This window comes from Ranitomeya imitator, chromosome 3, assembly GCF_032444005.1.
Source record: "Ranitomeya imitator isolate aRanImi1 chromosome 3, aRanImi1.pri, whole genome shotgun sequence".
Lineage (NCBI taxonomy): Eukaryota > Metazoa > Chordata > Amphibia > Anura > Dendrobatidae > Ranitomeya > Ranitomeya imitator.
Window position 1 is genome coordinate 430,531,536 of NC_091284.1, and position 26,039 is coordinate 430,557,574.

Consider the following 26,039-nt stretch of genomic DNA (forward strand, 5'->3'; position numbering starts at 1 on the left):
CCACGTAGTATATTGGCCAGCCACATAGTATACAGCACAGAGCCACGTATTATATTGGCCAGCCACGTAGTATACAGCACAGAGCCATGTAGTATATTGCACAGTGACGTAGTATATTACCGAGCCACGTATGTCACAGGTTAAAAAAATAAAAAATAAAACATACTCACCTAACGATCCGAGGGCCCCTTGTAGTTTAACATACTCACCATTCTGGTTGCTGCTCCTCAGCGTCCCGTCTCTCGGCCTCCTGGGATCCAACGGCGCGACGTAGTATACAGCAGAGCCACGTAGTATATTGCACAGCGACGTAGTATATTGTCCAGCCACGTAGTACTCAGCACAGAGCCACGTAGTATATTGTCCAGCCACGTAGTATACAGCACAGAGCCACGTAGTATATTGGCCAGCCACATAGTATACAGCACAGAGCCACGTATTATATTGGCCAGCCACGTAGTATACAGCACAGAGCCATGTAGTATATTGCACAGTGACGTAGTATATTACCGAGCCACGTATGTCACAGGTTAAAAAAATAAAAAATAAAACATACTCACCTAACGATCCGAGGGCCCCTTGTAGTTTAACATACTCACCATTCTGGTTGCTGCTCCTCAGCGTCCCGTCTCTCGGCCTCCTGGGATCCAACGGCGCGACGTAGTATACAGCAGAGCCACGTAGTATATTGCACAGCGACGTAGTATATTGTCCAGCCACGTAGTACACAGCACAGAGCCACGTAGTATATTGTCCAGCCACGTAGTATACAGCACAGAGCCACGTAGTATATTGCACAGTGACGTAGTATATTACCGAGCCACGTATGTCACAGGTTAAAAAAATAAAAAATAAAACATACTCCGAGGGCCCCTTGTAGTTTAACATACTCACCATTCTGGTTGCTGCTCCTCAGCGTCCCGTCTCTCGGCCTCCTGGGATCCAACGGCGCTGTGCAGATGGGCGCGCAGCTGCCACCATCTTGCGTTCCCAGGATGCTTTGCGAAATTACCCATATGACTTAATAAGCACCAAATTGTCTGTCACTAAGGGGTTAAAATGAAAAAGATACACCAAGCCATTGTGTACTAGCATGTGTATATAAATGTTATTTATACCTCCTTTTCTAGAACATCATAAGATCTTGACAAAGCGTGGGAGCATGTGACACAGCCATAGACTATTTGGTCGGATCCTGTGATTGCACCCTTGATTAACAAGATTTATTGCTGCTGATGATTATCTTTGAACTCTGAATAATTGTATTTGGGAATTTACATTCAGTGCATTGCTGAAAAATGAATTTATTAAAAGGGAATATCAAAGAAGGCATAATTTCATTTTAGTAATTGCACAATAGATATGGTAAGTACTAAATGCTGACAAGTCCTTAAAGGGAACCAGTCACTATGCAGTCCAATCTGCAGCATCATGTCATAGAGCAGGGGGAGATGAGCAGATTGATATACAGTTTTATGAAAAAAGATTCAGTATAGTTTTAATAAATGTAATCCTCTTTCTGGAATTTCTGGTCCAGTGGGCGGTCCTATCAGTGACTGACAGCTTATTTGCATAAGTGTGCAAACAGAGATGGCTGTCAGTCGCTGATAGGACCGCCCACTGGACCAGAAACCACAGAAAAATTTTAAATTATTAACCCCTTCATGACCTTGGGATTTTTCGTTTTTCCCGTGTTCGTTTTTCACTCCCCTCCTTCCCAGAGGCATAACTTTTTTATTTTTCCGTCAATTTGGCCATGTGAGGGCTTATTTTTTGCGGGACGAGTTGTACTTTTGAACGACATTGGTTTTACCATGTCCTGTACTAGAAAACGGGAAAAAAATTCCAAGTGCGGTGAAATTGCAAAAAAAGTGCAATCCCACACTTGTTTTTTGTTTGGCTTTTTTGCTAGGTTCACTAAATGCTAAAACTGACCTGCCATTATGATTCTCCAGGTCATTACGAGTTCATAGACACCTAACAAGACTAGGTTATTTTTTACCTAAGTGGTGAAAAAAATTTTTAAACTTTGCTAAAAAAAAAATTTGCGCCATTTTTCATGATCTGGGGTCGGTTGAGGGCTTATTTTTTGCGTGCCGAGATGACGTTTTTAATGATAGCATTTTGGTGCAGATACGTTCTTTTGATCGCCAGTTATTGCATTTTAATGCAATGTCGCGGCGACCAAAAAAACGTAATTCTGGCGTTTCGCATTTTTTTCTCGCTACGCCGTTTAGTGATCAGGTTAATGCTTTTTTTTAATTGATAGATCGGGCGATTCTGAGCGCGGCGATACCAAATATGTGTAGATTTGATTTTTTTTTTAATTCATTTATTTTGATTGGGGCGAAAGGGGGGTGATTTAAACTTTTATATTTTTTTTATTTTTTTCACATTTTTTTTAACTTTTTTTTTTTTTTTTTTTACTTTTGCCATGCTTCAATAGCCTCCATGGGAGGCTAGAAGCTGGCATAGCACGATCGGCTCTGCTACATAGCAGCGATCTGCTGTTCGCTGCTATGTAGCTGAAAATCAGGTGTGCTGTGAGCGCCGACCACAGGGTGGCGCTCACAGCTGCCGGGGATCAGTAACCATAGAGGTCTCAAGGACCTCTATGGTTACTATTCTGAAGCATCGCCGACCTCCGATCATGTGACGGGGGTCGGCGATGCGATCATTTCCGGAAGTGGTAGTTAAATGCCGCTGTCTGCGTTTGACAGCGGCATTTAACTAGTTAATAGGTGCGGGCAGATCGCGATTCTGCCCGCGCCTATTACGGGCACATGTCAGCTGTTCAAAACAGCTGACATGTCCCGGCTTTGATGCGGGCTCACCGCGGAGCCCTGCATCAAAGCATGGGATCTGACCTCGGACAGTGTTACTGTTCACTGTGAACCTGGCTGTGATGATAATGAGAGTACTGAAAAGTTTGCTGGAGCAAACAGGAAGTGTGAGTCTAGTATGAAGTTTAGTGGCCAGTGTGAAAAATCGCAAAATTTTTTAACAGTATGTGTATATATATCTGGTGACAATCTACCTTTAAATGCCATTTATTCATTTTCTTTAGTCTTCACAACTGAATGGGGTTACAATTTGTCTCAGGTAAGTTCCGAAAAACATAATACAAAGGAAATAAAATAGTGTGTCTATAAAGTCATGGTGCACTTTTGACCAGTCGCTGGAGAGCAACAAAAATGATAGAAATGTGAAATCTGCTCCAAATAAAAGAAAAACTCTCCCAGTTTCATACCTATTCAGTGCAGTTTGATGTGGGCTCCATTTGTTGCCCTACACACATCCAAACGATAGCATAAGCTTGTGGTTGCATGATGTCACAGACCTGTGTTGTGAGTTCTGTTTTTGGGCTCCCTCTGGTGGTTGCTGATGGTACTGGGTGACTTGTCTTTCCTGGGTCTCTGGGTTCCACCTGTTCCATCAGGATATGGGAGTTTCCTATTTAACCTGGCTTTGCTGGCATTTCCTCGCCGGTTATCAATGTATCCAGTGTGTCTTGTTACCTCTGCTCCCTGCTCCTAGAACCTTCTGGTCAAGCTAAGTTTGGATTTTCCTGTTTTGGTGTTTTGCTTTATTTGGTTTTTTAGTCCAGCCTGCAGATATGTGATTCTTTGCTGCTGGTTGCTCTAGTGGGCTGAAATTGCTCCTCATGTACCATGAGTTGGCACATGAGTTCAAGTAATTTCAGGATGGTTTTTTGAAGGGTTTTTCGCTGACCGCGCAGTTCACTTTTGTATCCTCTGCTATCTAGCTTTAGCGGGCCTCATTTTGCTGAAACTGTTTTCATACTGCGTATGTGCCTTCCTCTCATTTCACCGTCATTATATGTGGGGGGCTGCTACTTCTGTGGGGTATTTCTCTGGAGGCAAGAGAGGTCTGTGTTTCTTCTAATAGGGGAAGTTAGATCTTCGGCTGGAGCGAGACGTCTAGGATCATCGTAGGCACGTTCCCCGGCTACTTTTATTTGTGTTAGGTTCAGGGTCGCGGTCAGCTCAGGTTCCATCGCCCTAGAGCTTGTTTGTATCTGTGCTTGTCCTTTAGTGATCCCCTGCCATTGGGATCATGACAGTATAACCGGCCCACAAAGTGTTAATTGTATTGGCTGAAGTAGGAGGATAAGTAGTCTGAGGAAGTTTTTTTTTTTTTTCTCTTTCCCTCAGAGTTTGCTGCCTAGCCTTATTGCAGCCTGGCTACTTCCTCCTCCTCTTAATCTTTGAATGGCTCTGATCCCAGCTGTTTATCATGGACGTCCAGAGTTTGGCTTCCAGCCTGAATAATCTTGCCGCTAAGGTTCAAAATATACAGGATTTTGTTGTACATGCTCCTATGTCTGAACCTAGAATTCCTGTCCCAGAGTTTTTTTCTGGAGATAGATCTCGTTTTCTGAATTTTAGGAACAATTGCAAGTTGTTTCTTTCTTTGAAATCTCGCTCCTCTGGAGACCCTGCTCAGCAAGTCAGGATTATTATATCTTTCCTGCGGGGTGACCCTCAGGATTGGGCATTTCCATTGGCACGCGGATGCGTTTTTTCTGGCATTGGGTTTGCTCTATGAGGAACCTAACCAAGAGATTCAGGCTGAAAAAGCTTTGTTGGCCCTCTCTCAGGGGCAAGATGAAGCAGAAATTTATTGTCAAAAATTTCGGAAGTGGTCGGTGCTTACTCAGTGGAATGAGTGCGCCCTGGCTGCAAAGTTCAGAGATGGCCTTTCTGAGGCCATTAAAGATGTTATGGTGGGGTTCCCTGCGCCTACTGGTCTGAATGAGTCTATGACTATGGCTATTCAGATTGATCGGCGTTTACGGGAGCGCAAACCTGTGCATCATTTGGCGGTGTCGTCTGAACCGTCACCTGAGATAATGCAATGTGATAGAATTCAGTCCAGAAGTGAACGGCAAAATTATAGGCGGAAAAAAAGGTTGTGCTTTTATTGTGGTGATTCAGCTCATGTTATATCAGCATGCTCTAAACGCACAAAAAAGGTTGATAAGTCTGTTGCCATTAGTACTTTACAGTCTAAGTTCATTCTGTCTGTGACTCTGATTTGTTCATTATCATCCATTTCCGTCGATGCCTATGTGGATTCAGGCGCTGCCCTGAGTCTTATGGATTGGTCATTTGCCAATCGCTGTGGGTTTAGTCTGGAGCCTCTGGAAGTCCCTATTCCTTTGAAGGGAATTGACTCTACACCTTTGGCTATGAATAAACCTCAGTACTGGACACAAGTGACCATGCGTATGACTCCTGTTCATCAGGAGGTGATTCGCTTCCTGGTACTGTATAATTTGCATGATGTCCTAGTGCTTGGTCTGCCATGGTTACAAACTCATAATCCAGTCCTTGACTGGAAATCAATGTCTGTGTTAAGCTGGGGTTGTCAGGGGGTTCATGATGATGCACCTCCGATTTCTATCGCTTCATCTACTCCTTCTGAGATTCCTGTGTTTTTGTCTGACTATCGGGATGTTTTTGAGGAGCCTAAGCTCAGTTTGCTTCCTCCTCACAGGGATTGCGATTGTGCTATAAATTTAATTCCAGGCAGTAAATTTCCTAAAGGTCGTTTGTTCAATCTGTCAGTGCCAGAGCATACTGCTATGCGGGATTATGTTAAGGAGTCCTTGGAAAAGGGACATATCCGTCCATCTTTGTCCCCTTTGGGAGCAGGTTTTTTTTTCGTGGCCAAAAAAGATGGTTCCTTGAGGCCTTGTATAGATTATCGTCTTTTGAATAAGATTACCGTAAAATATCAGTATCCTTTGCCATTGTTGACTGATTTGTTTGCTCGCATTAAGGGGGCTAAATGGTTCACTAAGATTGATCTTCGGGGTGCGTATAATCTTATACGAATAAAGGTGATGAGTGGAAAACCGCATTTAATACGCCTGAGGGCCATTTTGAGTATTTGGTAATGCCTTTCGGACTTTCTAATGCTCCTTCAGTCTTCCAGTCCTTTATGCACGATATTTTCCGTGAATATCTGGATAAATTTATGATTGTGTATTTGGATGATATTTTGGTTTTTTCTGATGACTGGGAGTCTCATGTTCAGCAGGTCAGGAAGGTGTTTCAGGTCCTGCGGGCCAATTCCTTGTTTGTAAAAGGCTCAAAGTGTCTCTTTGGAGTCCAGAAGATTTCTTTCTTGGGGTATATTTTTTCCCCTTCTACTATTGAGATGGATCCCGTCAAGGTTCAGGCTATTTGTGACTGGACGCAGCCTACATCTCTTAAGAGTCTACAGAAGTTCTTGGGCTTTGCTAATTTCTATCGTCGTTTTATAACTAATTTTTCTAGTGTTGTTAAGCCTTTGACGGATTTGACTAAGAAGGGTGCTGATGTTGCTAATTGGTCTCCTGCGGCTGTGGAGGCCTTTCAGGAACTTAAGCGCCGGTTTTCTTCTGCTCCTGTGTTGCGTCAGCCAGATGTTTCGCTCCCTTTTCAGGTTGAGGTTGATGCTTCCGAGATTGGAGCGGGGGCGGTTTTGTCACAGAGAAGCTCCGATGGCTCAGTGATGAAGCCATGCGCGTTTTTTTCTAGAAAGTTTTCGCCGGCTGAGCGGAATTATGATGTTGGTAATCGGGAACTTTTGGCCATGAAGTGGGTATTTGAGGAGTGGCGTCATTGGCTAGAGGGTGCTAGACATCGTGTGGTGGTCTTGACTGATCACAAAAATTTGATTTACCTTGAGTCTGCCAGGCGTCTGAATCCTAGACAGGCTCGTTGGTCACTGTTTTTCTCTCATTTCAATTTTGTGGTTTCATACCTGCCAGGTTCAAAGAATGTGAAGGCGGATGCTCTTTCTAGGAGTTTTGTGCCTGACTCCCTTGGAAATTCTGAGCCCTCTGGTATCCTTAGGGATGGGGTGATTTTGTCTGCTGTCTCCCCAGACTTGCGACGTGCTTTGCAGGAGTTTCAGGCGGGTAAACCTGATCGTTGTCCGCCTGAGAGACTGTTTGTTCCGGATAATTGGACCAGTAGAGTCATCTCCGAGGTCCATTCTTCTGCGTTGGCAGGTCATCCTGGAATATTTGGTACTAGAGACTTGGTGGCCAGGTCTTTTTGGTGGCCTTCCTTGTCGAGGGATGTGCGTTCTTTTGTGCAGTCTTGTGAGGTTTGTGCTCGGGCTAAGCCTTGCTGTTCTCGGGCCAGTGGATTGTTGTCACCTTTGCCTATCCCGAAGAGGCCTTGGACGCACATTTCCATGGACTTTATTTCGGATCTCCCTGTCTCTCAAAAAATGTCCGTCATCTGGGTTGTGTGTGATCGCTTTTCTAAAATGGTTCATCTGGTACCCTTGCCTAAGTTGCCTTCCTCCTCTGAGTTGGTCCCTCTGTTTTTTCAGAATGTGGTTCGTTTGCATGGGATTCCTGAGAACATCGTTTCTGACAGGGGATCCCAGTTTGTGTCTAGATTTTGGCGGACGTTCTGTGCTAAGATGGGCATTGATTTGTCCTTTTCGTCTGCATTCCATCCTCAGACGAATGGCCAGACTGAACGAACTAATCAGACCTTGGAAACTTATTTAAGGTGTTTTGTTTCTGCTGATCAGGAGGACTGGGTTACCTTTTTGCCGCTGGCCGAGTTTGCCCTTAATAATCGGGCTAGTTCTGCTACCTTGGTTTCTCCTTTCTTTTGTAATTCGGGGTTTCATCCTCGTTTTTCCTCTGGTCAGGTGGAACCTTCTGATTGTCCTGGAGTGGACATGGTGGTGGATAGGTTGCATCGGATTTGGAGTCATGTGGTGGACAATTTGAAGTTGTCCCAGGAGAAGGCTCAGCAGTTTGCTAATCGCCGTCGCCGCGTGGGTCCTCGACTTCTTGTTGGGGACTTGGTGTGGTCGTCTTCTCGTTTTGTTCCTATGAAGGTCTCTTCTCCTAAGTTCAAGCCTCGGTTCATCGGTCCCTATAGGATCTTGGAAATTCTTAACCCTGTGTCGTTTCGTTTGGATCTCCCGGCATCGTTTGCTATTCATAATGTGTTCCATCGGTAGTTGTTGCGGAAGTATGAGGTACCTGTTGTTCCTTCGCTTGAGCCTCCTGCTCCAGTGCTGGTGGAGGGAGAATTGGAGTATGTTGTGGAGAAGATCTTGGATTCTCGTGTTTCCAGACGGAAACTCCAGTATTTGGTCAAGTGGAAGGGTTATGGTCAGGAGGATAATTCTTGGGTGGTTGCCTCGGATGTTCATGCTGATGATTTGGTTCGCGCTTTTCATAGGGCTCATCCTGATCGCCCTGGTGGTTCTCGTGAGGGTTCGGTGACCCCTCCTCAAGGGGGGGGTACTGTTGTGAGTTCTGTTTTTGGGCTCCCTCTGGTGGTTGCTGATGGTACTGGGTGACTTGTCTTTCCTGGGTCTCTGGGTTCCACCTGTTCCATCAGGATATGGGAGTTTCCTATTTAACCTGGCTTTGCTGGCATTTCCTCGCCGGTTATCAATGTATCCAGTGTGTCTTGTTACCTCTGCTCCCTGCTCCTAGAACCTTCTGGTCAAGCTAAGTTTGGATTTTCCTGTTTTGGTGTTTTGCTTTATTTGGTTTTTTAGTCCAGCCTGCAGATATGTGATTCTTTGCTGCTGGTTGCTCTAGTGGGCTGAAATTGCTCCTCATGTACCATGAGTTGGCACATGAGTTCAAGTAATTTCAGGATGGTTTTTTGAAGGGTTTTTCGCTGACCGCGCAGTTCACTTTTGTATCCTCTGCTATCTAGCTTTAGCGGGCCTCATTTTGCTGAAACTGTTTTCATACTGCGTATGTGCCTTCCTCTCATTTCACAGTCATTATATGTGGGGGGCTGCTATTTCTGTGGGGTATTTCTCTGGAGGCAAGAGAGGTCTGTGTTTCTTCTAATAGGGGAAGTTAGATCTTCGGCTGGAGCGAGACGTCTAGGATCATCGTAGGCACGTTCCCCGGCTACTTTTATTTGTGTGTTAGGTTCAGGGTCGCGGTCAGCTCAGGTTCCATCGCCCTAGAGCTTGTTTGTATCTGTGCTTGTCCTTTAGTGATCCCTGCCATTGGGATCATGACAGACCTGGCAGTGTATTAATCACAGTTCAGTTTATCAGGGGTTAATCTGACTGGGCTCAGCAACAGCTTAAATGAGTTTGTGTTGTTTGATTGGTTCTGGTTATCTCTCCTCATGAACAGGTCTTATATGATTGGGCCAGAGAAAAGGCGCCAAAATGTAAACTATAAAAGTGCACCATGACTTTACGGACACACTGTATATCAAAATTCTCATGTGTAGAAAAAAAAAACCTAACTGACCTCGATCCGTTGTTTATTAAAATGCTTTCACGGATGGTAAGAGTGCAGTAATACCAAACCAGAAGGAAGTTAAACATGGCGTCTGTCACCCTAAAAGGAAATAATAAAAAAAAATGAATATTAAACTGATGAACTACAACCAATAGATGGAAGACAGAGGTCAGTGGCACATGGAGGGTCACACAGTCCGATAGCTCCTGTGCCCATTTACAATCAGGGTGTACATGTACCATTTACCTACCTGGAGTTCAGAAGAAAACGACAGACAAAGGACAGGACAAACAGGATCATTGTGAGGTACAACTTGAACTTCTCGTATTCATCTTTGTAAGCAAATCTGATAAAGAACAATAAACCATTTACAGAAGTATCAAGAAAAGCAGGCTCATGACCACTGAAGCCACAGTGAAATCTACAGGTGGCTTGCGGATCAAGAGGCAGTACGGAGGTCAGAAAAATTCTATGGGCAGTTTTGTTTAGGTGACTGGTGGGCGGGTACTTGATTCATTGACACTACGTATATAAACTTATGATATATCTCTATAAGAAGATTACCTATGTGGTTCAAAGTGCGTACACCCTACTAATACTAATGCATGGTGCCTATATTGTGGCTATCTTCTATTAATGTTTGCACGTGATCTGGATATTATGATCGGAGGCACTTTTTGTATTGTTTTCATCTTTTGTATGTATTATGTATAAAAGCTTCAGGCTTTTTTTAGTGACTTTTTGAATAAATTATATTGATTGAACTATACATTCATTGTGGCCTTGTATTTTTTGGGAGGTCATTGTGTTTAAAGATAACTGTCATGTCTAAAAATGCTATTTGCATGCAAGCATACTGCAGAGTTTATTGGCAGGTAAATCGCATTACAATCATGCCGTCTGCCCTACTGGAGCTGCGGCTACAGGGAGAAAATGAACTGGTATCCTCCCTATAGCTGCTCGCTTCTAGTCAACGGGGCTGTGAAAAGGTTATAGTTACTGCTCACTATAGAGAGAGCACACTGTAATCACTCCCCGGCACTTACAGCACGCTGCGTAGCGTGTGTGTGCATGTGTGTGTAGAGCAGGATGCCTAAGTGCTGGGGAGTGATTACGGCACGCTCACTTTATTGTGCGCAGTGACTGGAATAGCTCCTTTCACCGCCCCATAAGTTAACTGAAAGCAAGCGACTACAGGAAGTACGCAAGCTCATTTTCTCTCTGTAACCACTGCTCCAGTAGGGCATGCAGGCAGGAGTTTAGCTCTATTCTCCTGCAGATTCATTCTATATCTGCAAGTAAATAGCATTTTTGGTCCCTTTAATAGTCCAGTGAAAACAGACAGGCCCCTAGGAAAGCAGGTTTACTTACTTAGCCTGCTTGCTCAGGAGAGTTACATTTACGTTTCCCAATACCAGACTCAAGTACAATCTGAAAAAGAGAGCATTCGACAAAGTCACGTCTTCTAGTCAGTACATCTGCTCCTCAAGTATGAAACATCGTATATGGAGAGAGATCTAGCGCTCTCTCAACTGAACAAGATGGGATATTATTCACAAGTTCTAGACCAGGACACAGCACGGCCTCTGATCATGGAAACAAGGCTATTCCCATCCTATTACAGGACCCAACACTGAAATATCGGACAGGCACCAAGACTGAGAAACATAAGCTGCTCTTCACAGTGTAATTTTATCACCAGTACACAAAGTACTTATCTTGCTAATATGCTAATTTTTATGGGTTGAAGCATTCCATTAAATGACTGCCGATTGGCCTCTATACAAGTTGCTTGGTGGTCTTACTGGACTGCTTACGCAGCCCGACGAAATAACAATGGAGGCAGAATGATTTTTAATATGATTATTTTTCCCATATGGTATCACAGTGTTCCCCAACTCCAGTCCTCAAGAGCCACCAACAGGTCATGTTTTCAGGATTTCCTTAGTTTTGCATAGGTGATTGAATTCTTGCCTGTCCAGGTGTTGCAATTATCACCTGTGCAATACTAAGGAAATCCTGAAAACATGACCTGTTGGTGGCTCTTGAGGACCGGAGTTAGGGAGCACTGTGGTATCATGTTGGCAGCAGCCCATGTCCTATTTACATGTGGTGATGTGCTGCCGATATTGAATTTTATGCATGCGTGTAAGAAGCTCTATTTTCGGGTGACTGGTGGCCTCGGTAAACGTGCCGATAATTAGGAAAGGGGTTTCTTCTGAGAACTCGTCTACGGACTCATCTAAATATTGCATATCTGACATTATTCCCATTATTCCTCCCCTGACTGATAGCTTAGGGTCCATCAAGGTAGTCAAAAGAAAGCTGGACAACAGTACTGGTCCAATAAGAGCAGGCATTACTATACAATGACGGTCATCAATGCCTTGGAAAAAGAAAAAAACACATTTAATTATATATGGTATTGTAGAATAATTAACTATTATCTTGTGGACTAGTTCTTACACTTTGATTTGGAGGTGCTTTGTAATTTGAGTTGGGGGTCCTTCTAAGCACACACTTAGGCCAGTCTTGCACGTCCAGATAATTCCGGTACCGGGAAAAAAAAAAAAAAAAAAAAATCGGTACCGGAATTATCCGTGTGCCGATCCGTTTCTGTGGCACATCAGTGTGGCACACGTGTGCCGCCCGTGTGCCCACTGGGTACCACACGCACCGTGCCGGAGACAGTACTAAAGTTTAGCGCTGTCCCCTGCATCTGGTGCTGAAGCCGCAATTCATATCTTCCCTGCAGCAGCGTTTGCTGTAGAGAAGATATGAATAATTGTGTGTAAAATCAAGATCCAGGTCCCCAACCCCCTCCCACCCCCTGTGCGCCCCCCCGCTGTGATGAAAATACTCACCCAGCTCCCTTGCTGGCTGGCGCTGCTTCCTGTCCTGGCCACACCTTCTACTGTATGAGCGGTCACGTGGGGCCACCAATTACAGTCATGAATATGCGGCTCCACCTCCCATAGGGGTGGAGCCGTATATTCATTACTATAAATGAGCGGCCCCACGTGACCGCTCATACAGTAGAAGGTGTGGCCAGGACAGGACGCTGCGAGGGAGCTGCATAGGGGGTGGGAGGGGGGTGGGGACATGGAGCTTTATTTTACGCACAATTATTCATATCTTCTCTACAGCAAAAGATGCTGCAGGGAAGATATGAATCGCGGCTTCAGCACCAGTGTGTGGGGGGGGGGGGGGGACAGCGCTCAATGTAGCGCTGTCTCCTGCACGGCACACGGACAACATCCGTGTGCGGTACGTGTTTTACACGGACCCATTGACTTTAATGGGTCCGTGTAATCCGTGCGCTCCCACGAACACTGACATGTCTCCGTGTTTGGCACACGGAGACACGGTCCGCAAAAAAAATCAATGACATCTGCACAGATGCATTGATTTTAATGTGTTTACGTGTGTCAGTGGCTCCGGTACGTGAGGAAACTGTCACCTCACGTACCGGAGACACTGACGTGTGAAACCGGCCTTAGCGAGTATTGCATTCTACATTGCTGCTGTATATTTAAAGCAACTGACTATCACAATTCTTCATTTTTACCCATTTTTCTTAGGGAGGAAAGACTCCATTTCAAAAAATGCCTTCTCTCTCAATTTCATAGTTTCTTTAATTTCCGTAATTTGGTCTTCATTTTCTTGTGTGTTCTTTATCCTGTTTGAATACAAAAGAAAATATCCTCAGTGTAATTTACGCTGTGGATGTTACTGCGGATTTTATGCAAAAAGGTGGAGTATGAATGTGCTGCTTTGCTGCATCATTTAGGGTATGTGCACACGTTCAGGTTTTTTCGCGATAAAAACTCATTAAAAACGCATACATTATGCATTCTATCATTTAGAATGCATTCTGCAATTTTTGTGCACATGATGTGTTTTTTTCCGCGAAAAAAAAAAACGCATCGCGGTTAAAAAAAAAGCAGCATGTTCATTAATTTTGCGGGTTCTTTTCGCGGTTTTCCCGCTATCCTATGCATTTGGAAAAAAGGCAAGAAAAAACGCATCAAAAACGCATCAAAACTGCAAAAAAAAAAAAAAACGCGAAAAAAAAAAAACTCATGCGGATTTCTTGCAGAAATGTCAGGTTTTTGTCAGGAAAATTTCTGGCAGAAATCCTGACGTGTGCACATAGCCTTACACATCTTAATCTGCAGCGGTATTTGTTTCGCTGCAGCATTTTCTCTGCTTTGTCCTCTAGATTCTCCCAAAACTGACAATTAGTGAGAAAACAGCGTCAATCAAGCAGAGCTGTGTGATTAGAAGCCAGAGAGGAGCTGTCTAGCAGACACTGCTGCCATGGCTGGTATGTAACACTGGCCAAAAAACATCCCTTAAAATGATCTTTTCTTCAAAGGAAACCTGTTACGTTGGCTATCACTATTTCCTTACAGACACAGTGTTGATGTGCAGGTTAAAAGCGATATTATAGGAAGGTGCCGGGCCGCAGTACCGAAAGTGTGGTACCAGGGAGAACATTGACTTTATTTCCCCTGTGAGCCACCGGTTTTCAGTCATGCAGACTTGCCAGCGTGACTACAGTCATGGCTCATTATACTGTGAGCGGCGGCTGTAAGCACACCTTGGCAGTGATGGCAGCAGCACCAACACGTCTGCATGACTGAAAACCGGTGGCTCCCAGTTATCAGTCATGCAGACGTGCTGATGCGGCTACCATCACTGCTCAATACACTGTGAGCAAAGCTGTCAGTCAAAGTGTCAAGGTGTGCTTACAGCCGCCACTCACAGTATAATGAGCGATGACTGCAGTTACGCGGACATGCCTGTATGACTGTAAGCTGGCGGCTCCTGGGAGAAAAAAAAGTTCATTTTCTCCTAGCTGTCGCACTTACAGTATTGCGTCCGAGCACCTTCCTATCATCGTTAACCTGCAGATTGACCCTATATTTGCATCATCTGACCAGATTAGTGCTTTAAGGGAACCTGAGTACTGTACAATAAAATGTAAAACATAATTGGAAAGCCTGAGGTAAACTGCGCTGCCCATGGTTATGTGTGCACAGGTTCCTGGCAACTGAAGTCGAAGGCAATCAGCTGATATGCCTAATGAAAGCTGTGGTGTTCTGGCTATGGCTACTTTGTCGATTACACCTGTTGCACGACCCAGGTTTGCACGGTGCCGCTACTACATCACAACACAATAGAAGTGAATGGCCAAACCTGGATGATGTACGACAGACAAGCAGGTCACAAAAAAAAAAAAAACAATAAAAAAAAACCAAAAAAAAAAAAACCAGAGACAGACAGGGTTGGACCTCTTGTGATTTGCTTGTCGCAGTACCCTTGGGGTTGCAATGGGACCCAATTCACTTTTATTGCACTGTGATGATACCCTTGGCTGCATGATATATGTTGCAGCAAAATTCTTCGGGTAGCCCTAACCTTATTTTTAGAAATTGCAATGCAAATTTGTGCCATGTTTTCTATATTGGGAGCTAATGAGTATATGTGAAATCTGCTCGGGTATAATGGCCTAAATACCCCAATAGGGATTATGGACCAGAATTATCCTATGTGCTTTACATAGGTCTCCGCGCACTTTTTTGTTTTTTACTGACACAAAGAAAAGGTTTTGTGCTCTGCCAGGGCCATTCTCTCGGCTTGCTCTGGCAAGGAACATGTCTAAGTAATTACAGCACGTCTTTGGTGTGAACAATTATAGCATCTGCTGTTTAATTCCCAGAAGCGAGGCCATTACATACTTCTTCAGTTCCAGTGACAGGTCTTTCAGCTTTTTCTTCTGCTGGGTAATGGAGCTGGAACACCGTGTCTGCAGCTTTGTTAGTTCCTCCAACTTCTGCTTGTACGAACGATGGGTCTCCTAATAAATCACACACAAATTACTGCTAGAATCCAAGGTGACATTGCCATGGGTGTAAACACACAAGACATTAGAGCAATTGGATACAGATAGCTGAGGAATGAAGACGGAATGAGCATATATCTCAGAAGTCAGACAACCTACCCAACACAGAAAAAAAGATGAAACTCCTGAAAAGTTTAAAGGAACCTGTCAGGCACTTGATGCTTCCCTCTGTGACAGGACGATGCAGTAGTGATGACAGTACTGAACAAAGGGCTGTGGAGTTGGTAAGCCAAACCTCCGACTCCTCAATTTCCATTACACCGACTCCACCAAAATGGGCTCCGACTGACTCCACGACTTCGCAGCCCTGATTGAACAGTGTGGTTATGGTGTGATTAGGTCACACGTACAGGCTTCGAATGATGTCCTATTATGTTGCACTTTGACCTGCGGTGACTGACAGAGTGGTAAGCGTTTCCAATGGTGTTGGATTTTCTGTGGCTGACTGCAAGTTGTACTTAACTCAATTACCATAGACTTTAATGCAAGTTGCAAATGACTTGGCAATTCATTTCCACAAAATCACAGCTCTAAAACAGTTGAGGAGTTAATCTCGGGGTGTTTTGAGCATTTTTTACCCTAAGGCCATGTTCACACAGTGCGTTTTTTACCGCAGAAACGCAGCGGTTTTGCCGCTGCGGTTCCGCGGCTGTTTTCCATGCAGGGTACAGTACACTGTACCCTATGGAAAACAGGACCCACTGTGCACATGGTCCTGAATTGAAAAAAAAAAAACGCACTGATTAGCTGCGGTAAAAAAGAAGTACCATGTCACTTCTTTTTGTAAAACAGCAGCGGTTCTGCACCCATAGACCTCCATTGTGAGGTCAAACCCGCAGATCAAAAATAGATCTGCGGGTTTTATTGCGGTTCGTGGTGCAGAACCGCTGCAGCAGGAAGTGCGGGGAAGCGGGCGGAAGTGCGTGGGTGGAGTGTGGCTGCCCCGATCCCACCCCCCCATGCTCCGATGCCCCTCCCCTGTGCTCCGATGTCACCCCCCCGTGCTCCGATGCCCCCCCGTGCTCCGATGCCCCCCCCGTGCCCTAATCTCCCCCCCTTATACTTACCCGGCCTCCCAGTGTCCGTCCGGCCGTCTTCTCCCTGGGCGCCGCCATCTTGCAAAATGGCGGGCGCATGCGCAGTGCGCCCGCCGAATCTGCCGGCCAGCAGATTCGTTACAAAGTGCATTTTGATCACTGAGATATAACCTATCTCAGTGATCAAAATAAAAAAAAAAATAGTAAATGACCCCCCCCCCCCCCCCTTTGTCACCCCCATAGGTAGGGACAATAAAAAAAATAAAGAATTTTTTTTTTTTCACTAAGGTTAGAATAGGGTTAGGGTTAGGGGTAGGGTTAGGGGTAGGGTATTTTCAGCCATTTTAACCCTAAAAAAATTCCTAGAAAACACACAGACTCTGGCTAGAAAACTGCATCAAAAAACGCATCAAAAAAGGACCAAAAAAGGACCAAAAAAAGGACCTGCGTTTTCTGCCAAGAGCTGCAGTTTTTTAAAAAACAGTCCTGAAAAAAAAAAGGATGGAAATCAGGAACGTGTGAACATACCCTAAGGCAATTCACAGAATTGTGTAACATTGGGCTGAGTCAATAGTAGATTACAATTTTTTCCACTAAAATGTTGCTTTGGCTCCAAATTTTCGATTTTCAAAAAGGAGAATAGGAGAAAATGAAACGTTACACAACTTCTCCTGAGTACGCCAATACCCCATATGTGGTAAAAAAACCAAACAAAAAAAACTACTTTTGAGGCACATTGTAAGGCTCAGAAGGAAAGGAGCGCATTATTGGAGTTCAGATTATGCGGGAATGATTTGAGGGTGCCATGTCACATTGGCGGAGCCCCTGAGGTGCCACAACAGCAGAACTCCTCATAAGCAACCCCAATTAATCTAAGGGCGCAGTGAGCATGTTCGCGCCACATGTGTCTCACAGAATGACAAGGCCCCACGAAAGCCCTTAGCTAGGGGGACACACGGGGTCCCAGGCCCAGTCATTTTAGGATTAATTACCGTTATGGTGTTTTTCCACCACACTTTTCTCATCTTTATTGCCTAATCCCACTCCCCCCCCTCTTCTCTATTAAATGAGGTATTCCCACCTCCAAGATCCTGTCCCAATGTGTAATAATATTAGCAAATACCTCCAATTAGAAATGTAGTATAGTTTTTCTGATTCACTATGTCTCTTTCCTCATGTGCAGGCATTGCAGAACCTTAGGTATCCATGGGTATGACTAGCTACTAGCGAACTAAGGCCGGGTTCACATTAGCGTTTGAGTCCGCAGCGTGGTGCTGTGGACTTTTTTTCCTTAGCTCCGTGCATGCACATGTTGCACTTTCTTGCGTTCGGCAGGCACGTCAAAACGACGCATGCGGATGCATCCGCACACACGCATGTCCCTTTGTACCCAATGTTAAAGATAGGTACGCAGGATGCATGCGGAAGTAGGCGGAGCTTAAGGAAAGAAGTCCGCAGCCCCACACCGCGGACTCAAATGCTAATGTGAACTTAGCCTAAGTGTCACTATATCAGTGGCTGTTTTTCTATACAATTTTATTAACATTTTCAATCAAAACAAGACAGAGAGCAAGGTTAACATAAATGCAATGGAATGAAACATTCATGAAGCATAAAAATAAAATTAGAATAAAATAAAAAAACAATAACTACAGTAAATTCTTATGGAAATATTTCCAGCCAGCGAGACCATTTTTTCAAAAAGGAAGGAAAGCAGCCATTCAGTAACGCCAATTTGTGTTCATAGGACTTATGCAAAGCCAGTTTGTCAATAATTTCTTGTGAAGAGGGTATTTTAGAAGATTTCCCCAAAAAAAGCAATAGCATTCTTAAAAATTAAAAGCAGATGTATAACAAGTTTCCTAAACGATGGAGTCAATTGATCTGCATTCAATGAAAGCAGGGCCAACTGAGACAGAGAAAAATCCGAACGTTTTAATATCATAGAAATAAGAGAAGAGATTTCATCCCAAAAAGGTCTAATATGTGGACAAAACCAAAACAAATGGGAAAGGCTACCATAATGTCCACAATCCCTCAAGCAGAGAGAGGAATTGGAAGGATTAATAAAAGCTAAGCGAGACGGTGAATAATACCACCTAGAGATAAGCTTAAAATAAGACTCATGAAGAGCCATGGACATGGTGGCAGAATAAGTCAAGGACATGGCCAGTTCCCAATCATCTAGAGCTACAGAAAGATTCAAAGTAGATTTCCATTTGCTCATGTAAGGGGATTTTATCATTTTGAAATTGTTATTACACCACTGGTAGATACGGTATATTGGGTAGACCAAAATATGCTATGACCGGAGTTGCATAAAATATTAATCGCCGGCTCCGATAAAGGAGGGCGACCAGTCACCAGTGGCCTCAAAAAATCCTTTAACCCCTTCCCTACCCATGACGCCATGTAGGCGTCATGAAAGTCGGTGCCAATCCGACCTGTGACGCCTATGTGGCGTCATGGAGGGATCGCGTCCCTGCAGATCGGGTGAAAGGGTTAACTCCATTTTCACCCGATCTGCAGGGACAGGGGGAGTGGTAGTACAGCCCAGGAAGGGGGGGGGGTGGCTTCACCCCCCCCGTGGCTACGATCGCTCTGATTGGCTGTTGAAAGTGAAACAGCCAATCAGAGCAATCTGTAATATTTCACCTATGAAAATTGGTGAAATATTACAATCCAGCCATGGCCGATGCTGCAATAGCATCGGCCATGGCTGGAGACCCCGATCTGGCTCCCCCACCTACTGACGGCGGCGATCTGCAGCCACCGTCACTGTTCCCTACCCCTCCGATCAGTCCGTTGCTGCACTCCTCTCCCTTCTGACCCTCCCCCGTGCTCCCCTCAGAGTTCCCCCACTGTCCGATCGCACCCCCCATACTTACATAGTCCCGGTGTCCCTGGTCTTCTCCCATGGGCGCCGCCATCTTGGAAAATGGCGGGCGCATGCGCAGTGCGCCCACCGAATTTGCCGGCCGACAGATTCGTTACTTGTACATTTTGATCGCTGTGATAGCTTCTATCACAGCAATCAAAATAGTAAATAAACCCCACCTTTATCCCCCCCATAGGTAGGGAAAATAATAAAATATAGAAAATATATTTATTTTTGGGTTGCACTTAGGGCTGGGGTTGCACTTAGGGCTGGGGTTAGAATTAGGGTTAGAATTAGGGTTAGGGTTGCAATTAGGGTTAGAATTAGGCTATGTGCACACGGTGCGGATTTGGCTGCGGATCCGCAGCGGATTGGTCGCTGCGGATTCGTAGCAGTTTTCCATCACGTTTACAGTACCACGTAAAACTATGGAAAACCAAATCTGCTGTGCCCATGGTGCGGAAAATACAGAGCGGAAACGCTGCATTGTATTTCCACAGCATCTCAATTCTTTGTGCGGGGGTCTAGTTTCCAAAATGGGGTCACTTGTGGGGGAGCTCCAATGTTTAGGCACACAGGGGCTCTCCAAACGCGACATGGTGTCCGCTAACGATTGGAGCCAATTTTCCATTCAAAAAGTCAAATGGTGTGCCTTCCCTTCCGAGCCTTGCCGTGTGCCCAAACAGTGGTTTACCCCCACATATGAGGTATCGGCGTACTCAGGAGAAATTGCCCAACAAATTTTAGGATCCATTTTAACCTGATGCCCATGTGAAAATGAAAAAATTGAGGCTAAAATAAATTTGAGAGAAAAAAAAAGTACTTTTTCATTTTTACGGATCAATTTGTGAAGTACCTGAGGGTTTAAAGTGCTCACTATGCATCTAGATAAGTTCCTTGGGGGGTCTAGTTTCCAAAATGGGGTCACATGTGGGGGTGCTCCAATGTTTAGGCACACAGGGGCTCTCCAAACGCGACATGGTGTCCGCTAAAGATTGGAGCCAATTTTTCATTAAAAAAGTCAAATGGCGCTCCTTCCCTTCCGAGCCCTGCCGTTCGCCCAAACAGTGGTTTACCCCCACATGTGAGGTATCAGCGTACTCAGGACAAATTGGACAACAACTTTCGTGGTCCAGTTTCTTTTACTTGGGAAAATAAAAAAAATTGTTGCTAAAAATGATTTGACTAAAAAGTTAAATGTTCATTTTTTCCTTCCATGTTGCTTCTGCTGCTGTGAAGCACCTGAAGGGTTAATAAACTTCTTGAATGTGGTTTTGTGCACCTTGAGGGGTGCAGTTTTTAGAATGGTGTCACTTTTGGGTATTTTCAGCCATATAGAACCCTCAAACTGACTTCAAATGTGAGGTGGTCCCTAAAAAAATGGTTTTGTAAATTTTGTTGTAAAAATTAGAAATCACTGGTCAAATTTTAACCCTTATAACTTCCTAGCAAAAAAAAAAAAATTTTGTTTCCAAAATTGTGCGGATGTAAAGTAGACATGTGGGAAATGTTATTTATTAACTATTTTGTGTCACATAACTCTCTGGTTTAACAGAATAAAAATTGCGAAATTTTCAACATTTTCGCCAAATTTCCGTTTTTTTCACAAATAAACGCAGAAATTATCGACCTAAATTTACCACTAACATGAAGCCCAATATGTCAGGAAAAAACAATCTCAGAATCGCTAGGATTTGTTGAAGCGTTCCTGAGTTATTACCTCATAAAGGGACACTGGTCAGAATTGCAAAAAATGGCCAGGTCATTAAGGTCAAAATAGGCTGGGTCATGAAGGGGTTAAAATAGTAAACTGCATAAAAGCCAATGAGGGAACACCAAACCTATCTTTAAGGTGGGTAAATTAAACTTGTTACCATCAAAGGTGTCATGTAGATTAGAGATTCCCCAGTCAGCCCAACTTGAATGCAGATCAAACGAGAAAACAGTAGCCAAGAAAGAGGGGGGAAGTCTCAGCATAAGTTGCAGCCTAGTGAAACCGCTTTTAAATTTTGAGAAATTTCCGCCATGCCACAAGAACAGCTATGAATATCGGATGATCAGACCGATTTCTCCACCTTCATAGGTGGAATTGGAATTATATTTTAATAGAAATTCTCCACCTTGTAATATTATTATCAATTTATTCACCTTGAAGTCTTTGCTCTTCAAGGTGAATAAATTGATAATATTACAAGGTGGAGAATTTCTATTAAAATATAATTCCAATTCCACCTATGAAGGTGTATGATCTGCAGACCACCAATATAGACTCTGTATAATTAAATTAGAGAAATAATAGGCCGAAACATTAGGAAGACCCATACCTCCATGCAACTTATGTTTATACAGTTGACTAGAGGCTATAAGAGCTCTCTTGTTGCCCCAAACAAACAGATTGAGATGTGCCTGCAAACTGGTCAAATAGGAAGTAGAAACAAGTAAAGGAAGGGACCTGAAGATATAGAGGATCCTGGGAAGAATTATTGATTTTACAATAAGGCACCTTCCCCTCCACGATAATACTTTATCATCATAAAATCTCAGCTCTTTAGAAATGGAATTAATAAGAGAATCCAAATTGCTGGGAATCAAGGAGCTAAGGTTTCTAGAAAACCTCAGACCCAAATAAACAATATCCGTCTCCACCCAACCCCAGGGTGAAATATCATTTATACTCCGGATTTGAGAATGGTTTGCAAATGTGGAATAGAACGACAAGAATTGGTAAGGGACAGGAGAATATCATCAGCATATAAACTGATTTTAAATTCCTTACGATCCGTGCGAACTCCTTCTATGGAGGGATTATCTCTAATGAGCTGGGCTAATGGCTATATGGTAAGAGCAAAAAGCAATGGAGAAAGGGGGCAACCCTGTCAGGTACCATTAGAGATTGGAAATGGGGAAGAAAAGTGATTATTAATATAAATTTTTGCCTGAGGATCGGAATATAAAGCCTTAATTTTATTTATAAAGTCCAAATCAAAGCAAAATTTTTGTAGGGAACATTTGAGAAAAGTCCAATTTAAGCGATCAAACGTTTTTTTCCTCTGCATCAAGTGAAATTAAAGTGGAGTTAATTTTTCAGGAATTAAATAAATTTTATAATATTTATCAGCTTCCTGGTGTCTTCAATGGATTGCCGGTGCTTGATAAATCCAATCTGGTCCGTGGAAATTAATTTGGGCAAAATAAGGTAAAGGCGGTTAGCTAAGGCCGGGATCACACAGCGAGATACGGCCGAGTCTCGCTGGTTAAAACCAAGCTCTGGCACCGGCACTCCAGAGTGGAGCATGCGGCTGAATAGCAATACATGGAGCTGCACGCTCCGCTCCATAGTGCCGGTGCCAGCGCTTGGTTTTAACCAGCGAGACTCGGCCATATCTCGCTGTAGTGTGACTCTGGCCTAAGACTTTGGAATAAATTTTGAGATCAGAATTAATTAATGAAATGGGACGGTAATTACCGTAAGTACTTGATCAGTATTTGATGATGCTTGGGAATAAGTATAATTGTGGCATCCAAATTTTCCCTAGGGAAAGAACCAATTGACGCAGCATTGAAAATTTGAACTAAATGGGGGACAAGAATTTCACGGAATGATTTATAATAATTATTGCTATAACCATCAGGACCAGGGGCCTTATAAGATTTCAATTGTTTTATTGTGTCACTAATCTCTTCTGCAGTAAAAGGAGCAGCCAAAAAGTCTGCATCCATGGAATCAAGTTGTGGAAGATTGACAGAAGACAAAAAGTCATCAACAGATCTCGCACCTGAAATGGGAAGAGAGGGATCAGACCGGAAATTATATAATTGATTGAAATATTGTGCAAATTCATTTGCAATGTCCGGTGGGTGGGTGAGAGAAATGCCATTAGGAGAAATGATCTTGTTGATTCGGTTACGCATTCTAACCTTTTTAATTCTATTGAACATAAAACTAGAGGGCTTGTTAAGGGACATATAGTGATTGATTTTTGATTGTTTGACCGCAGAGTCATAAAATGAAAAAAAATTGTGGCCCTCAATTCATTCCTAAGATGGGATAAATCAGTCAAAGTATTGGAACAAGGGGTGGGACTATTGGCCAATGCTAGCTCCAACGCCTTCTCTTTAATCAAGGCTTGTAAACGTTTAATCTTTTGGCGGTTAAAATTTTTAATACGGGAGGAAAAATTATAATTACTTACCGGTAATTTAATTTTCCAGATCCATGACAGAACCGTTACGTGAGCGATGGCTCCAGCCCCCAGGAACAGGAAACCTGCAGTGGAGATAAAAGATGGGGGCGGTACCTCTCTCCTCAGTTTGTTTACAGAGTATGGAAGGTAACCGCTTTATTAGTTTGGGAATATGTACATTACATTCACCTCCAAAGGTTATTCACTTATTGATTCATGCATTTATGTGGATATTATCCTACTATTATTTATTTATTTTTTGTGAATCACACAACTATCACCAAGATAGGGCGGGAATTAGCGCGGTAATGTCATGGATCTGGAAAATCAAATTACCGATAAGTAATTATTTTTTCCCTTCCCCATGACAGCACCGTTATGTGAGCGGAAGAAATAGAAAAGACTCCTAGAGTGGGACAATAGCAGATAGCACTTTTCTCCCAAAGGCAAGACTTGATAGCCCCAGATCTAGCCTGTAGTGGCAGAAAAAAGTAGAGGGTGAAGACCATACAGCTGCATTGAAGATTTGTTCTATAGATGCGTTTGCCCTTCCACCCAGGATGTGGCGATGGCCCTTGTAGAGTGGGCCGTTACACCCACTGGAGGGGCTTGCCCCAAAGAGGAATAGGAAAGTGAGAGCCATACAGAGCCACCGTGCGATGGTTGATTTTGGGCCTTTTTTCCCCATTTGCCCCCTGGAAGGAGACAAAAAGAGCTGACGACTGACGCCACGATTTTCACACTTCTAGATACTGAAGTAGGCAACGTCTGAGCTCTAGACAATGAAAGGTTTTTTCTCCTTGGGATTTGGGGATAGCACAGAATGAGGGCAAAACTATCTCCCAATGCCTGTGGAATTTTGAATTGACCTTTGGTAAGAAGACCGAATCAGTTTTAATAATCACTCTGTCATCTAGAAAAGTAGTGTATGGGAGATCTACAGATATAGCTTGGAGCTCACTAATATGTCTAGCTGACTGAAGGGCAATAAGGGGAACCGTTTTTAAGGTTAGAGCTTTCACCTAGATGGAAGTAATAGGCTCAAAAGGAGAGGAGGTTAAGGCATTTAACACTAAATTTAGATCCCAGGGAGCTACCTTTGGCCGAGGTTTGAATGGTCCGGCCGTAAAGGAGGCTCGGATGAACCTACACACCCAGGCATGATTAGCCAATTTTTGGTCAAAAAAGGCGCTAAGCAACGAGACTTGCACCTTTAGAGTGCTGGTAGGCAATCCTCTCTCCAACCCTTTTTGCAGGAATTCTAGAACCTCGGCCATTGGGACTTTTTGGATGGTATTCGACAGATGTTATTAGTCAGTTGTGATCTTTTTTCTGCTGGATAGCAGAGTAGTAACTTACGGGTCCGAGAACCCTTTTGCTAGCAGAAGTCCCCTCTCAAGTTCCACGCAGTGAGGTGCAGATTGTGTACTTGAGGATGTGTTATTGGACCCTGGTGTAGGAGATTTGGAACATCTGGAAGGATCCAAAGGTCTGAGATGGACATACGCCTGAGCCAAGTGAACCATGCCCTCTTTGCGATTAGGATTATGCGTGTCTTGTCCTCCTGGATTTTCTTCAGGACTGTAGTAATTAGCGGAATTGGGGGAAAGGCGTAAGCAAGTTGGGATTTCCATGGGTGTAGCAACGCATCCACCCCTTCAGGGTTTTCCCTTGGGTTCAGGGAGTAGAATCTTTTTACTTTTCGATTCTGTTTTGTGGAAAACAGATCCACTTGTGGAACCCCCCCAGGTGGCACAGATTTCTCCAAAAATGTTTTTATTTAAGGACCAATCGCCCTGGTGCAGCGCATGTTGACTCAAGAAGTCTGCGACAAGGTTGTCCGTCCCCCTTAGGTGTGTGCTCGTTAGTGATAAGAGATGGTTTTACGCCCAGCAAAACAGTCTTTTTGCCTCTTCCATCAGCAATCTCGATCTTGTTCCTCCCTGTCGATTTATGTCCGAGACTGTTGTGCTGTTGTCGGACAACACCACTAGATGCCTTACTTTGATGTGCTCTTCCGTTTGAAGAATTGCTTGTCTTATTGCTGTTAGTTCCTTCAGGTTTGAGGAGGCTGTCTCCATCTGAGGATCCCATAGGCCTTGTAGGATATGACCTGTTAGATGCGCCCCCCAACCTAATGGGTTTGCATCCATGGTTAGGACTAACGGATTCTAGATTGACCATGGAACCCCCTTATTTAAGTTTTCAGACTTTAGCCACCAATTTAGAGAGTCCCGTACTTGTGGTGATTATGTGATTTTTCGATTTAGGTTGTAGGGGTTTTTTGCCTGTTCTGACAAGGTCTGCCACTGTAATTCTCTGGAATAAAGTTGTGCCCATTGGACCGCCGGAATTGTTGCCGTCAGCATACCTAGGAGAGACATGGTCTCCCTCACCGAGATGGATTGGGCCACCTGTGTTTGCTTTATCTTTTGTTTTATGGCCTTGACGTTCCTGTCTGGAAGGACACAATTTTGTCTGATTGAATTTAACTGAATTCCCAAGGAACTCTTGTATCTGGGTTGGAACCATTCTCGATTTATTTAAAATTTGTTACCCATCCCAACATGGTCAGTATTTCTCGAACTGTTGTCACTGCCTTTATGCAGTCTTCCTGATTGTCTGCTAGGAGAAAATCGTCTAAGTAGGGTAGGTACTAGAAGGATATTTTCTTTCCTTACGTAGGATGCCATCTACGAAATTATTTTCGTGAAGATACGGGGGGCTACTGATACCCCAAAGGGAAGGCACTGGTACTGCAGATGGGTAT

General features: G+C 43.9%; 1 protein-coding gene across 1 annotated transcript in view; it reads right to left on the reverse strand.

Moving 5' to 3' along the window:
* TMEM120A (transmembrane protein 120A) overlaps positions 1–26,039 on the reverse strand; it is an 87,306-nt gene that overhangs the window by 39,808 nt on the left and 21,459 nt on the right. The window contains exons 2-6 of the mRNA XM_069757280.1: positions 15,007–15,125; positions 12,831–12,941; positions 10,634–10,693; positions 9,513–9,608; positions 9,272–9,361 (exon numbers count right to left, since the gene is read on the reverse strand). Of these exons, the coding sequence (XP_069613381.1) occupies positions 9,272–9,361; positions 9,513–9,608; positions 10,634–10,693; positions 12,831–12,941; positions 15,007–15,125 (476 nt within the window). The remainder of the gene's footprint in view (positions 1–9,271; positions 9,362–9,512; positions 9,609–10,633; positions 10,694–12,830; positions 12,942–15,006; positions 15,126–26,039) is intronic.